This window comes from Neovison vison, chromosome 1 (genome assembly GCF_020171115.1).
Source record: "Neovison vison isolate M4711 chromosome 1, ASM_NN_V1, whole genome shotgun sequence".
Taxonomy (NCBI): Eukaryota; Metazoa; Chordata; class Mammalia; order Carnivora; family Mustelidae; genus Neogale; species Neogale vison.
In genome coordinates this window covers 171,433,625-171,446,518 of record NC_058091.1, presented here as the reverse complement: position 1 = coordinate 171,446,518, position 12,894 = coordinate 171,433,625, and the positions used below count along the sequence as shown (strand labels likewise).

General features: G+C 46.8%; 1 protein-coding gene across 3 annotated transcripts in view; it reads left to right on the top strand.

Moving 5' to 3' along the window:
- The window catches only part of SEMA6A (semaphorin 6A), a 128,125-nt gene that overhangs the window by 81,554 nt on the left and 33,677 nt on the right, over positions 1-12,894 (top strand). For all 3 annotated transcript variants that reach the window (XM_044263290.1, XM_044263307.1, XM_044263298.1), the window contains exons 8-15: positions 837-956; positions 1,640-1,728; positions 2,614-2,831; positions 6,171-6,302; positions 8,684-8,839; positions 10,252-10,428; positions 10,771-10,911; positions 10,998-11,078. In XM_044263290.1, the coding sequence (XP_044119225.1) occupies positions 837-956; positions 1,640-1,728; positions 2,614-2,831; positions 6,171-6,302; positions 8,684-8,839; positions 10,252-10,428; positions 10,771-10,911; positions 10,998-11,078 (1,114 nt within the window). The remainder of the gene's footprint in view (positions 1-836; positions 957-1,639; positions 1,729-2,613; positions 2,832-6,170; positions 6,303-8,683; positions 8,840-10,251; positions 10,429-10,770; positions 10,912-10,997; positions 11,079-12,894) is intronic.

The following is a 12,894-nucleotide window of genomic DNA, read 5'->3' as shown; positions in this document are numbered from 1 at the left end:
CACAGCATCTTTATGAATCCAGGAAGAGAACCAAAAGCACTAGGGATTAATCTTCAATTTTCCTCATGCTCTTCTGCCTTGGATAGACCTTTAAAGCACATCCCCCAAAAGCCATGAGTTCTCAAACAAAGGCCAGGCTGAACTGGGGCATCCCTTCCCCTTTTTTCCTTGCTTTGGCATCTTCAGTGTCAGAATGTTTTCGGTTTAGGACTTTGAAACACTGAAGTAAGTATCTCTTCTTGAAGCTCCATAGGCAGGGCTCCGTGGCTCTCGCGACTGAAGTAAAGAGAAGCAACGAGTCTCATGATCGAAGTTGCAACTCAGCCACTTCTTTTTGCTTCTGAAACCCCTCTTTCTGACTCCCCGCACCTGCCCAGGCTAAGGACTCCCATCACTTCTCATATTTCACATTTCTGGTGATACTGTCAGTTTCTGTCTTTCCCCGGGCTCCCACCTAATCCAGCGGGCCACAGCGTGGTGGCAGCAACAGCATCCAGGGGCCCTCAGCCTTGAGATTCCAGCCAAGGTCCATCTCATCAAGTGAAGCAAACAACATTTTTCATTTGCCCTGTTCCCTGAGCTGCTGCTGCTGCTGCTGCTGCTGCTCAGAAATTGCCATGCAATTTAAAAATGAAAAATGTTTCATCTCTCAAGATCCTAATTTAAAATGGTTAGGAATGCGGGCCAAGTATTTTCCCAGCGACTCTTGGATTTTTCCCAGTTGTCCTATCTCATTTGCCTGATGTAGGAAAGCCGTCCGGGGGATGTCTCTATTATTCCCCCCACACCCACCGCCTTGTTCCCACCCTGCTCACCTCTTTTCTGTTTCTTCTAAGATGGAAAACTATACTCAGCCACAGTGACTGACTTCCTTGCCATCGATGCAGTCATTTACCGGAGTCTTGGAGACAGCCCAACCCTACGGACCGTCAAGCATGATTCCAAATGGTTGAAAGGTGAACAAATAATTAAGAGAAGAGGGGGATGGGGGTGGGGGTGGAGATACGTAGCTTAAGGGAGATTTAGAGCCTGGACAGACCAGACTGTAGTTTCATTTTAGTAATGGCTTCTGACAGACAGGAAGGTGGAAATGCCATCTTTTGCCCCAACTGATTTCTTTACCTCCCTCTTTCACTTACCGTGAGTTTCAAGAGTATTAACACAACAACCAATGTCACTACAACAGAATACAGTACATTCATCTTTCCTGCCTCGAGCTCTCATTTCAGAGTCCAACATGAAAGGAACTGAATATTTCATTCATGGAAGGGCCTGGAGGTGGTGGGGAGCAGGAAAAAAGCTATTCACGACCCTTTATGAGTCAGGGTTCACAAGGAGACGTGTACAAAATCCCTTATGCGATGCAGGGATTTTTGTGGAAAATAAAATTAGAGACATATGAAAATTCATTTATTCTTCATTGTTCATTGCAACCACTTCTGAAAGATAGAATTGGTAGGCTTGAGTGCCTCCTGGAATCACTAGCACTTGCATGTGTGGTCATTAGAAATGGTTCACGTTAACCCCATGGCTAATGGCCCTACACTTTTAATTAATGCCATGTCTCTGGTTGCGACTGATTTGAAGTTCTTTTAACTCTGTGTGACATGTCCCCAATTAAAATGCCATTTGCCTATAGAGCCGTACTTTGTCCAAGCAGTGGATTATGGAGACTACATCTACTTCTTCTTCAGGGAAATAGCTGTGGAGTACAACACCATGGGAAAGGTAAGGAGGGTGAAGTCTCACTCGCCCCAATGTTGTGACGAATAACCTTTAAAGAAGAACCAGAAATCTAAGCTCAAGGTCATCATTTTGACAAGACTCAGTCAAAGACTGGTGGCAACAAACACAGTTCTGCCTTGGGGCCCTGGGAGCCTTTTTCAGCACAGTCCCAGATCACAGGGAACCTCTGAACCGCCTCTACTGAAAATGCAACCCACTGATGTTTGTTTGGTTGACTTCATACTGAGTCTCAAGCGTCTGGAGAGGTGGTTTCCCAGTGTACTCATCGTTTTTTGTTCTTTTTTTTTTTTTTTTTTTCTTTTCAACGGAGCTGTTCCATAGGAGGAGAGTAAATATCCAGCACCTTTAAGCAAACTGAGAGTGTTGATTGTCTTTATTGCAAAAAACAGCAGAACGTTTACTGAATGTCCACTCCAGTTACCTCTACCACAGGGTGGGTCGCGGTCCGGAAGCTGGAGGGCACAAAGTCAGTGCCCAGCGGCTGGCAAGGTTGAGGAATAGGGAGCCTGAGAGGGCCTCGAGGCAGCCAGTGAGGATGGCAGAGAAGACGCCTCCAAGTATGCTTTTGTTTGAGGAAATAAAAAGCTAAGCATTCTGTATGGAAATGAGTTTATCTGGCTGGGAGCTGATCCCCTGAAGGATTTGTGGCTCTGTATTAAATACCACAGCCTTATCTTTCAAAACATACTGTTCCAGTGAGTCTCCCCACCCCCGCCTTTTTTTTTTTTTTTTTTTTGCCACTAATTTTAGAAAAATGGGATTAAATTAAGCACCTTGTTGTGTTTCTGTTTTCGAAGAAAGGCAAATTCCACCACAATCTCGCCAGGTTGCGTGCATCTGATTGTCCCGGGTGTGTTTCCTCTGCAGGTAGTCTTTCCGAGAGTGGCTCAGGTGTGTAAGAATGACATGGGGGGGTCTCAGAGAGTCCTGGAGAAACAGTGGACGTCTTTCCTGAAGGCTCGCCTCAACTGCTCGGTTCCTGGAGACTCTCATTTTTATTTTAACATACTCCAAGCGGTCACGGATGTGATTCGTATCAATGGGCGCGATGTCGTGCTGGCAACCTTCTCCACACCTTATAACAGGTAACCATGCCCTGGCGGTGCTCGCCTTGCGGGTCCTTCCCGGCTTCCTCTTCCCTGGGGGGGGTTCTCTCCCAGTGCACAAGCTTCACAACTGACGCCAAACATGCCGCCCGCTGTTTGTGGTTAAAAGCACTTAACACTCGGTTTTCATCAACAAATTAACAGTCAGTCACAAGCATTATTAGATTAGGATTTTAGGGGAAGTAATTAGATAAACTATAACGGTATCTCCTATTTCTATGTCTCGCAAGGAAACATGCCTCGTGTTATTTCTGAATCTCTCTAGTCGTACCAGAAACTGAATACTGTTGCCCTCTTTTACCACCTGAGGAAACTAACCTCAATTCTGTCACCTGGTCCAAGTAGTCAGGAGATGAAAGAGGCACCCCTGGAACTCAAGAGCGTTCATTCCTCCTTCCTCCTCAAGGTCATCTAACGTTCTGTGTAACTTCAAATATTTCTATGACTGTTTTGAAAACTTTGGAAGCGAAACCACTGAAAATGTATTTAAAGGCTACAGAGTGACATGTGAGATTCCAATAAGTCCATCGTGCACCCTACCTAAGGGGCCCTGCTTATTACCCTGTTCGAGGAACCTGGACCCCAACCGCCACTGACTCCGGAGGCTTGAGTGAGGACTTACAAATCATCCAGCAATGAACCTAGAAATGGTGGCAGCCTGTTCATTCCTATGTTCATGTTTACTTAGGTTAAGGCTTTGAGTAATCTAATGACAAACTAAAAATTCTTCCTGGAGCAGAACTGTACAGAGATTAAAAAATAGGAGGAAGTCAGGCAGAGTTCCCTGGTACTAAGCTCTACCAAACCTTAAACCTTAGAGTCCTAGCACTGTTGTATGACCGGACATGGTCATAAAATCTTAAAACATGGAATATCTTTCTCATTTCTGTGGAGAACCTGGGATGTTCCATATTCCCCTCTTCTGGATAAACACTGTTGCAATCCTAATCATCCTTTTGATGAAGACTTTTAAGAAGCTGAGGGGTGTCCATATGACAGGCACCTGCGTGAGGAGACTGAAGGACGGCACACAGAAATGCTTACAAACCAGGGAGAGTCTGAAGCAGAACACACCGAAGAACACACTAACGTTCCTCAGTTAGCTGGAGGGCGAGAGTCAAGAGCTCTCCACGGAAGACACGTGACAATATGAGTCCATAATGCAGCGAGATGTGTTCAGTTCCATCCGAGTGAGCTTAAACATCTGCAGGGATTTTTAGGCTTGAGCACAGAAAAGATACAAAATCTAGGCCGTGACTGTTCATACTTTGGAACCCAAGTATCTAGGATTGTTTAAAAAGAACCTGTCTTGGTACATGGGAATGCAGGGGCTGGAGGAATTTCAGAGCACGTTTCTAGTTTGATGGGGGGCTAGGTGGGGAGTTGAGGGGGAGATATCGTGTAATCACAACACAGTAGTTGACTCTTGTCCATTACAGATACTCCGTTTAAAGTATTTTCTTAGAAGTACCCTAGGAAGCCCCCACTTAGTACATGCTTATGCATTCTCAGAAACCTTACTTGTTCAGTAAAATGAGAAAAGGATAACAATGCACGTACCCATTTTCAACTATAGAGTGTGCCCTTGGTTTTACTGGCTCTGGTCTCGTCCCTTTCCACCCCATCCTCCATACACGAAAACTTGGTCGGGAAGGGCTGTTTCAAGCTCTTTAGGTGCTCCTCTCTGCCCTGGGGACAAAACCCAAGTTCCCTGGTGAGCATAGCGGTCCCACCATGGTCAGGCCCTTCCCCTCTTCCAGCTGCACTTGTTTATGGGCTGGAGCTAAAAGGTAGTTCTTAGATGTGCTGTGCCCATTCGTGCCCTCCTCTGCCAGGTCTGCCAGTCCCACCAACGTGTCTTAGTGGAGACCTGCTGTCATTTATTGAGCATTTGCTGCTGGAGATTAGGGATTCCATAAATACACGCTAAAGGAACAGACGGTGGGAAGAAAGGATGAATGAAGGAAAGATGAACAGAAGGTGGGAGGGAGTAAAGGAGGAAGACGAAAGGATTTCACAAGTGATTCTAACCTTGGGAAGATTATGGAACTCTAGGGTAACTTTAGTTATTATGAGATGCCTCATAAAATACTTCAGTAGCTATCCTATTCACCACAATATTTATATTATGTATCCCTGTTACTGTTAGAATAGGGAGATGTGAAAAGACTTTCACAAAATTAAGTAAGTAATGCTAGGGTTCTAAGATTCCAAAACCAAAGGGATCGCTGTCTTATCTACCCAATTCTATACACAATGTATATACAGTCCACATGTTTGAAAATTCATCCTGCCACTTCGTTTTAAACAAGCTTTCTAATCCTCTAATTCTTGCTTTATTAGTAATACTTCAATAACCGTGTTATGAAATTAAAGATGGCAGAAAATTCCCCTAATCACTTAGGAAGTGATTTCCATATCCTTTCAATATTTGCGAAGTCAAGACTAAACGGGTCTCTCTGCCCTGGACAGCGCAGTCACCGTGCACAGCGCCCGGTCTTTGGCCCGGGTGCTCCCGCCCATGCCTCGGTCACTACCTCAAAGTCTGGTGAGCGCTCTCGGCCAGCTGGTGCCAGCCATTTATTTGATCAAAATCAAGGAATGACCATAGTTAGAGACAAACAGGGGTTCAAATGAATGAATAATTCATGCCTCCTCCCCACTGATTAAAAACCCCCCCAGTCCTTCCAAGAGTACCAGAGAAGGATGTAATTACAGGTAGAGATTACCACCATTATTATTATTTAGCACGTAATAGAGCACTTTATTTGCAAAACATTGGTGCTTTAGAGGCTTAAGCTGCTTTGTCTGATGCAAATAAACAGGAAGTAAAACTTGAAATGGGCAGTGGGCAAACAGAAAATAAGCGTGCTTTCCCCACACATGCATTCCCCTCCTGGGGTCTCTGAATGGAATAAACCGAATACAAAAAAGCAATGAGTGGACAATGGAGACACTTTTACTTCAAATGTACCCCAATATTAGAGATGTAAAACATTTTTCAAAGACTTTAAGGTTAGTGAGTGAAAATTCAGGGAATTTCTGAACCACCAGTTATGAACAAACGCAGTTCCAAAGTCAATAACCAAAGGAAGAGGTTTTTTCCTCTTTGCTGGTAAGCAGTCTTTTCTTTAAAGCCACCCATGGCAAACATGATTCAGGGAAACGTTCCCTGTGTATACCAGCGTTCCTTACAGTATTGGGGTGCAGACTTGAAATTTCCAGTGCCCACAACAGGAGAGGTGCTTTGGAGTCTGTTTTCCAAGCTGCGTGTGTAACAGTTGTGAAAGTAATGCAGCATGAAATGCTATGTTACAGCATCCCGGGGTCTGCAGTGTGTGCCTACGACATGCTCGACATTGCCAATGTTTTCACGGGGAGGTTCAAAGAGCAGAAGTCTCCAGATTCCACTTGGACACCAGTTCCTGATGAACGAGTACCCAAGCCCAGGTATGTGTAAATATTTCTGTGGAGATTCTGAACAGCAAAAAATGGGCACCTTGGTCCTCTGACAGTGAATGTCTTAGAGAACCGCACACCTGTACCCTCCATGGGGCCCCAGAGATATAAATGCTGGAACAACAGAAAGACCTAGAGGGCCATTTGCCTTCATCCCCTTAACCTAAACTCAGCATTACCTCTAGCTATATTCAGAACAAGGCTCAAGTCTTCTATTTAACCTCTATCCCAGTGGCTTATCCAGTGTAATCCATCCCGTCCAGCCCTGCTGGTGTATGGTTGGGAAGTGGGAGGCCCGGAGAGGCAGAATGTGTCTTGTGCAAGTGCACAGACCTGAGTAGGTTATTTCCACCACTCCACCCTGCTTTCCCGTCCTTCTACAGAGACCCACGTCCTCACACCCTAATCAAATGTGAAATATACATGGTGATCCCTGGATTCTGTAACCAGGCTGGATCAGAGCTGCATCCAGGACTCCGGGGCAAGGGTGGGTAGAGACCAGTGGGTACAGTGGACCATCGTGTTTGCTCTGCTCTACTGGGTTCTAGTCTGTTAATGGATCCAGACATATTCCACATCCCTCCACCAAAATGTAGAGCCCCAGAATTGCTTTCATGGGGAACCTGCTGTCCCAGGACAATGCAGAGACCTCTTGGTCCTGTGTAACCTCTGCGAAATCTTCGCACGGAGTCAGCTAATTCGTTCTCTTTCAAAGGGACAGGATGAGACTCTGCCCCGCCTCCACGCCTGCCCTCCCCATGGAGCACGCGCTGCACACTTCCATTAGAACACAGGCTATCTAAGGTCTGTAGAAACGTGTGTGTCCAGCTTCCTCCACTGAATTTTTGAGCTTCTGCAGAAAAGCCCAGTATCTTCCTTTTTTTTGGTTTCCAACACTCTCCTCCAGCCACCAGTCCCCCACACAGAGCTGGCCAGTCCATTCAACTGAACTGACTTAGGTAATGTTACCCAGCTCCCTCCACCCCCCCAACCACAGGAAGCCCTCTGTGGTTCATCGGTCTTCATCACCCGAATTATCTGCCGTGTGTATTCGCTGCTACTCACGGAGAGCAGACCGGGTGCAAAAAGGCACACTGTGGCCGGCTCAGAGAGATCCCCAAAAAGTCACTGCCTGGGAAAGTTAGCTACTTTGCAAATAGGCAGGAAGGGGAGCTAGGCTGGAGGAGTGAGATTCCAAGGAATACTCACAGACTGCTCCCCTTGATGTGTGAAGACGGTGACAGCCAGCTATCGCCAGGACACAAACTGTGATTTTCAGATGGTGACAATGGGTTTCTCCCCATCCTTCCACGGGCCTCCTTGTGCCTCTGGCCGACATCAGGATGCTTTCACAGACTGGCTGTGTTAGTGCCGTAAAACAGTGCATAGATGAGGCTGGATCATGCCAGGGCTATCAGGGTCCAGTGTACTCTCCTGAACCAGCAGGCAGAGACAGGGTGTGGACAGGACTGGGGTCGGGTTTCCCTGACCTGACTTTACTAGGCTGTCCGCAGACTCCTGAAACCACGGTACTGCTTGTAGAGATGACTTTCTGCTGTCACTGTTCAGAAATAAAGAAATGACCTTTCAGGAGAGAATCTTCAGTGTAACTGGCTTTTCATACCTGCCCAAATCAATCAAAAACACTAAAGACAGGGGCGCCTGGGTGGCTCAGTGGGTTAAGCCGCTGCCTTCAGCTCAGGTCATGATCTCGGGGTCCTGGGATCGAGTCCCGCATCGGGCTCCCTGCTTGGCAGGGAGCCTGCTTCCTCCTCTCTCTCTCTCTCTGCCTGCCTCTCTGCCTACTTGTGATCTCTGTCTGTCAAATAAATGAATAAAATATTTTAAAAAAAAAAATTTAAAAAAAACACTAAAGACAAACCCTACACATTCTTGGAGCTCCAGGTAAAGAGAGCCAGTTACAGTGAGTGTTGCTGGGCTCTACGCTGGCTGGCCGCTCTGAGGGCACCTCTGTCTTCTACATCGTGCAGAAGTTAGCTGCCTTCTCTCCTCTGGTAGAGCAAATATGCCTAAAGGATGTCCAGCAGGGTTTAAGGACGGGCAGCGGAGCTCCTGCCATGTGGGCAGAGCACACACCTCCCGCCTTGACTGAAGCTCCGTCACTGTCTGGGAGGTTGGTCTGGGCTTCTGGGGGGAAGCCAGGCTGCCCTGGCTGCAACTTAGATATGGAATGAGGCAGCCAGGAGAGAAGCTAAGCCTATTTTGTTTGGTGGCATTCTGCACCGTTCAACTTCCCCTTCTCAGCCTACAGCATATTCTCCCTCATGCCAGATGCTTAGGGAAGGAGTCAGTTCAAAGAATTTGCCATAAGGCATTTTTAAAAAAAGCTCCCTCTCTTTGTTTCTTTCCAGGCCAGGTTGCTGCGCAGGCTCATCATCCTTAGAAAAATACACAACCTCCAATGAGTTTCCCGATGATACCCTGAACTTCATCAAAACCCACCCCCTCATGGATGAGGCCGTGCCTTCTGTCATCAACAGGCCGTGGTTCCTGAGGACGATGGTCAGGTGGGTGTCAAGAAGATCACGCCCTAACCGGGCTGTTCCTTCCTCCATCTCATGCTCACAGAACCTGCCAGTACATCATGATCTGAAATGCCACAAACATCTTCTGTTATCCTTGGTGTTGCTTTGGCTAGGAAATGCTGGCCAGTTGGGGGTCTGCCACCAAACCCCCATCACCACATTCCCAGTGGGAAGAGTTCTGATATCTCCAGGCTAAGAGGACCCGTGCCAGCAACTAGAGGGAACAAAGATTCCTCCTTCCGGGTGAGAGCCTTCTGGGCAAAAGCAGAGAAGCAGTGAAGGAGAGCCAGTCGATGGATATGAATACATGTGTGGTTGGATATGGTTGCAAAACGTGCTCCAGATCCCATCCAAGTCCTGTCCCCAGCTTGTTAGCTGTCAGACAGACCGGGGATGGACGGCACTTGCACAAGGACGCAAGAGTGAGGGAGTCACACTGTACCATTTGTAATCTGAAGGGGTGGCCAGAAGAGAAGGGACAGCTGATCAGAAGTTTATGTTAGCATTAAATACTCCTTCTTGTATCTCTTTAGAGTTTTTTTCCAAACCATTCCACAGGATTTCCCAAGTACCATCCTGTTGGTGGCAGCCAACAAACAAAATGTTACTCGTCTTTACACCATTTTTTAAACAGTGACGTTAGGGAAGATGTTAAAGGACGATAACGGCTTTCGCCCATAAACTGGAAACTGTGGTGTAAAACTTGTAGGAGGGCCTGTGTTTTCTGGTTTCCGCCAAAGTGCTTGGCACAAACAGGTATCCACCGAGTGGCCAATGGCTGAGAGATACCCGCGAAAGACGGTGCCCGACAGGACTTATCAAAGGCCTGATGTCCTTCATCTACGGCTTCAGATGGACCCTGTTTGGCCTGCATGTCCTTGTCTTTATTTACAGTGCCATCAGCACGCCACCTTCCCATCCCTCAGCACTTTCTCAGCCCCTCTATGTACACGTGGAAAGCCTTCCAATTTGTTGACAAGGCTTTGCACTTCAGAGGCAGAGTACGGAAAATTGGTCTCTGTTGCTTGCCTTTACAGTGGTTAATGAAATGTTCAGTGAGTTTGGTTAGTATTTCTTCCCCTCTTCCTGGGAGACCTCAGCCTTTCCTTGCTGCTCATGGAAGAGATCACCGCTGAGCGGTTGCAGATGGCGATGGCTGTCTATTTGTTATGTGACTTGGCCTCCACACATACCTCCGTCCTCCCCTTGGAGCCATCCTAATGCTCCGCATGTGGAAATAAAGGACCAGAACAGCTTGAGAACATTATCTACATGCATGTATTTTTCTTGGGGTTATTACTAGAAAGCTATGTCACAACTGTTTGAAGTGGAAACGGGGACCCTTTAATGACAGACCGACAAAAGAGCTAAAAACCGTGATCCTGTCATTTTAGATACCGCCTGACCAAGATTGCAGTGGACACTGCTGCCGGCCCATATCAGAATCACACTGTGGTTTTCCTGGGATCAGAGAAGGGAATCATCTTGAAGTTCTTGGCCAGGGTAGGAAACAGTGGTTTCCTAAATGACAGCCTTTTCCTGGAGGAGATGAGCGTTTATAACCCTGAAAAGTACGTAGAATCTTTGGCTCTTTCTTAGTAATTATTGGTCATTATGATCCTTTTCATTCAGAGACTATCTGAGGATAGCATGTTTAGGTGACTTTTAATATTATTTGCAAAAAATACTTTAGTTCATAAAAAGCATTGTTTTCTCCTTGCCAGTAATGTGTGTGTTTATTTAAATACACACAAAAGGGAGGGGGACAACTTAAAGGATCTGCTTCACCTTCAGTGAGACCAGACTAAGACACCACCCCGTGGGCTGGGAGGCGGGGTGGGAGGGCATATCAGGAGAAAGAGAGCAGACTCCAGAGAGACTCTGAGCAGCACCATCCTGCCTTGTGCCACCAGGTGCAGTTACGACGGAGTGGAGGACAAGAGGATCATGGGCATGCAGCTGGACAAAGCCAGCAGCTCTCTGTATGTTGCATTCTCCACCTGTGTGATAAAGCTTCCCCTTGGCCGGTGTGAACGACACGGGAAGTGTAAAAAGTAGGTATCTGACCTCGCTGACCCTGAGAAGGTCCACAGTGCTTAGAGAGCAGTCCCAGTAGCTCACGGTCCCATTCTTCCCGCAGAACCTGCATCGCCTCCAGAGACCCGTACTGCGGGTGGGTAAAGGAAGGTGGTGCCTGCGCCCACCTATCACCCAGCAGCAGGTAAGGAGCCTGGGCTGTGCGGGAGGGTAAGGCAGCCTTAGGCTGCCATGCATCTTAGACACACCGTCACCCCACTGCCACCCAGCCTTCTGTGCACAGACCTCATCAGTGGGACTGCCACCCCCCTCCTTCCTTTTCCCATTCACAGAACATGCCATCATCACATGTGGCAGATTTTCAATTGATTCATCATCCGTCCTCAAACTGTTGAAAAACACAGGGAAAAGAAACACAGTGGGCTTCTAAGTATTCCCTGAAGAGAGGAACAAGAAGGTGCACGCCTTGATCGCAGCAGCGTAGGAACAGTAGAGGAAAGGCGCAACAGGGTCCCGATTAGATTAGTGCTGTGGTCTGTCCGGCCACAGCCAAACTAACTCCTCTAATGGACTGTGCAGGGCTGAGAAGAGGTCACAGAGCATTTGTTCAGCGATGCGTCGGTACAGCGAGTCCAATAAGCCATTCCAGGCACTGAAGAACAGCTGACCCTATTACTCGTTAGGGAGTCAATCAGTTCTTGGCAGTTGTCCAGCAGATCAGCTAGATCAGGCCAGTGTATCATGCCTGTGATTTTGGTGCATAAAATTGTTACCCTGGCTTTAAATGCTTAGATGGCATTAGTTAGAAGGTTTTGTTTTGTTTTGTTTTGTTTTTTCTGTCTTTACTTTGGTGGACATGAAATCCCATGCACGTCCTTGACAAGTTAGGGCAACTCAAGGAAGGTGCCATATGGCAGCACAGTTCTATCTGAACCATTCCTTCAATGTCCCCAGATCCTAGAGGGCAAAGAACCATCTTGGCATCACTCTGAGCCTCCTCTCCCATTTTAGAATAGCTGGAGAGGCAGGAGAGCAGATCTGATGACCACCACACGCTAATTTGAGGGAAAGTATTCCCACAAACATAACTCAGGACAGTTGTCAAGTCCGACCTGACAATCTGCCTCATGATTCATTGATTAGATCACTTCACAAGTAGCAATGCTGATATACTAGGCGTTAGAGATTTGTATCTTTTCCTGGGAACCCTTGAGGTGAAGGAGTAAAGGTCACAAATTATGGGAGGGAAGCTAAGAAATGACTTATCTCCTTTCTATATTCAAGGTATGACCTGAGGTGATAAGACTGATTTTTAAAAATCATTTTTAGGTAGGGGCTCCTGGGTGGCTCTGTAGGTTAAACTAAGGTCATGATCCTAGGGTGCAGAAATCAAGCCTCACATTGGGCTCCTTGCTCAGTGGGGAGTCTGCTTCTCCCTCTCCCTCGCTCCCTGCCCCCTGCTTGTGTGCAGTCACTCTAATAAATAAATAAAATCTTAAAAAGAAAGTAATTTTTAAGTCAACATCTGAACTCCAAAATTGTTCCCTTAAGGATCTACATCTATATCTCATTGCTCAAAACATGTGGAACTCCCTTTGGAAAACGGCCTTCAGAGCCTGATGAATCCTGGCTTCCGATACCTCTGAAAATCTTTATCTTTGGAATACAAATTTGATTTTTAACAGAGAAAAACACTGGAAAGCAAACACAGTGAATGATTCGATCAAGGCTGTGACTTTCCAGATGGTTCTCCTAGACGGTCCATAAAATAAACTCTAAAGGCAGTTGCAAAACAGAGTGTCAACAATGTTGTGCGAAGGAGCACAGAGCGTCCCCACAAAAAGGACAGTACTCCTCCGAGTGAGTCCAGCGTGCTTCTTTCAAAAATCAAAAGAGATGCTGAGACTGGTCTTGTTATATACCTTGCGCAGCCCAATGGTAACCAAAGGGGTCTGAAAGAAGAGTGAGCTTGTGGGCAAGTATGAGGTAATAAGGCAAGG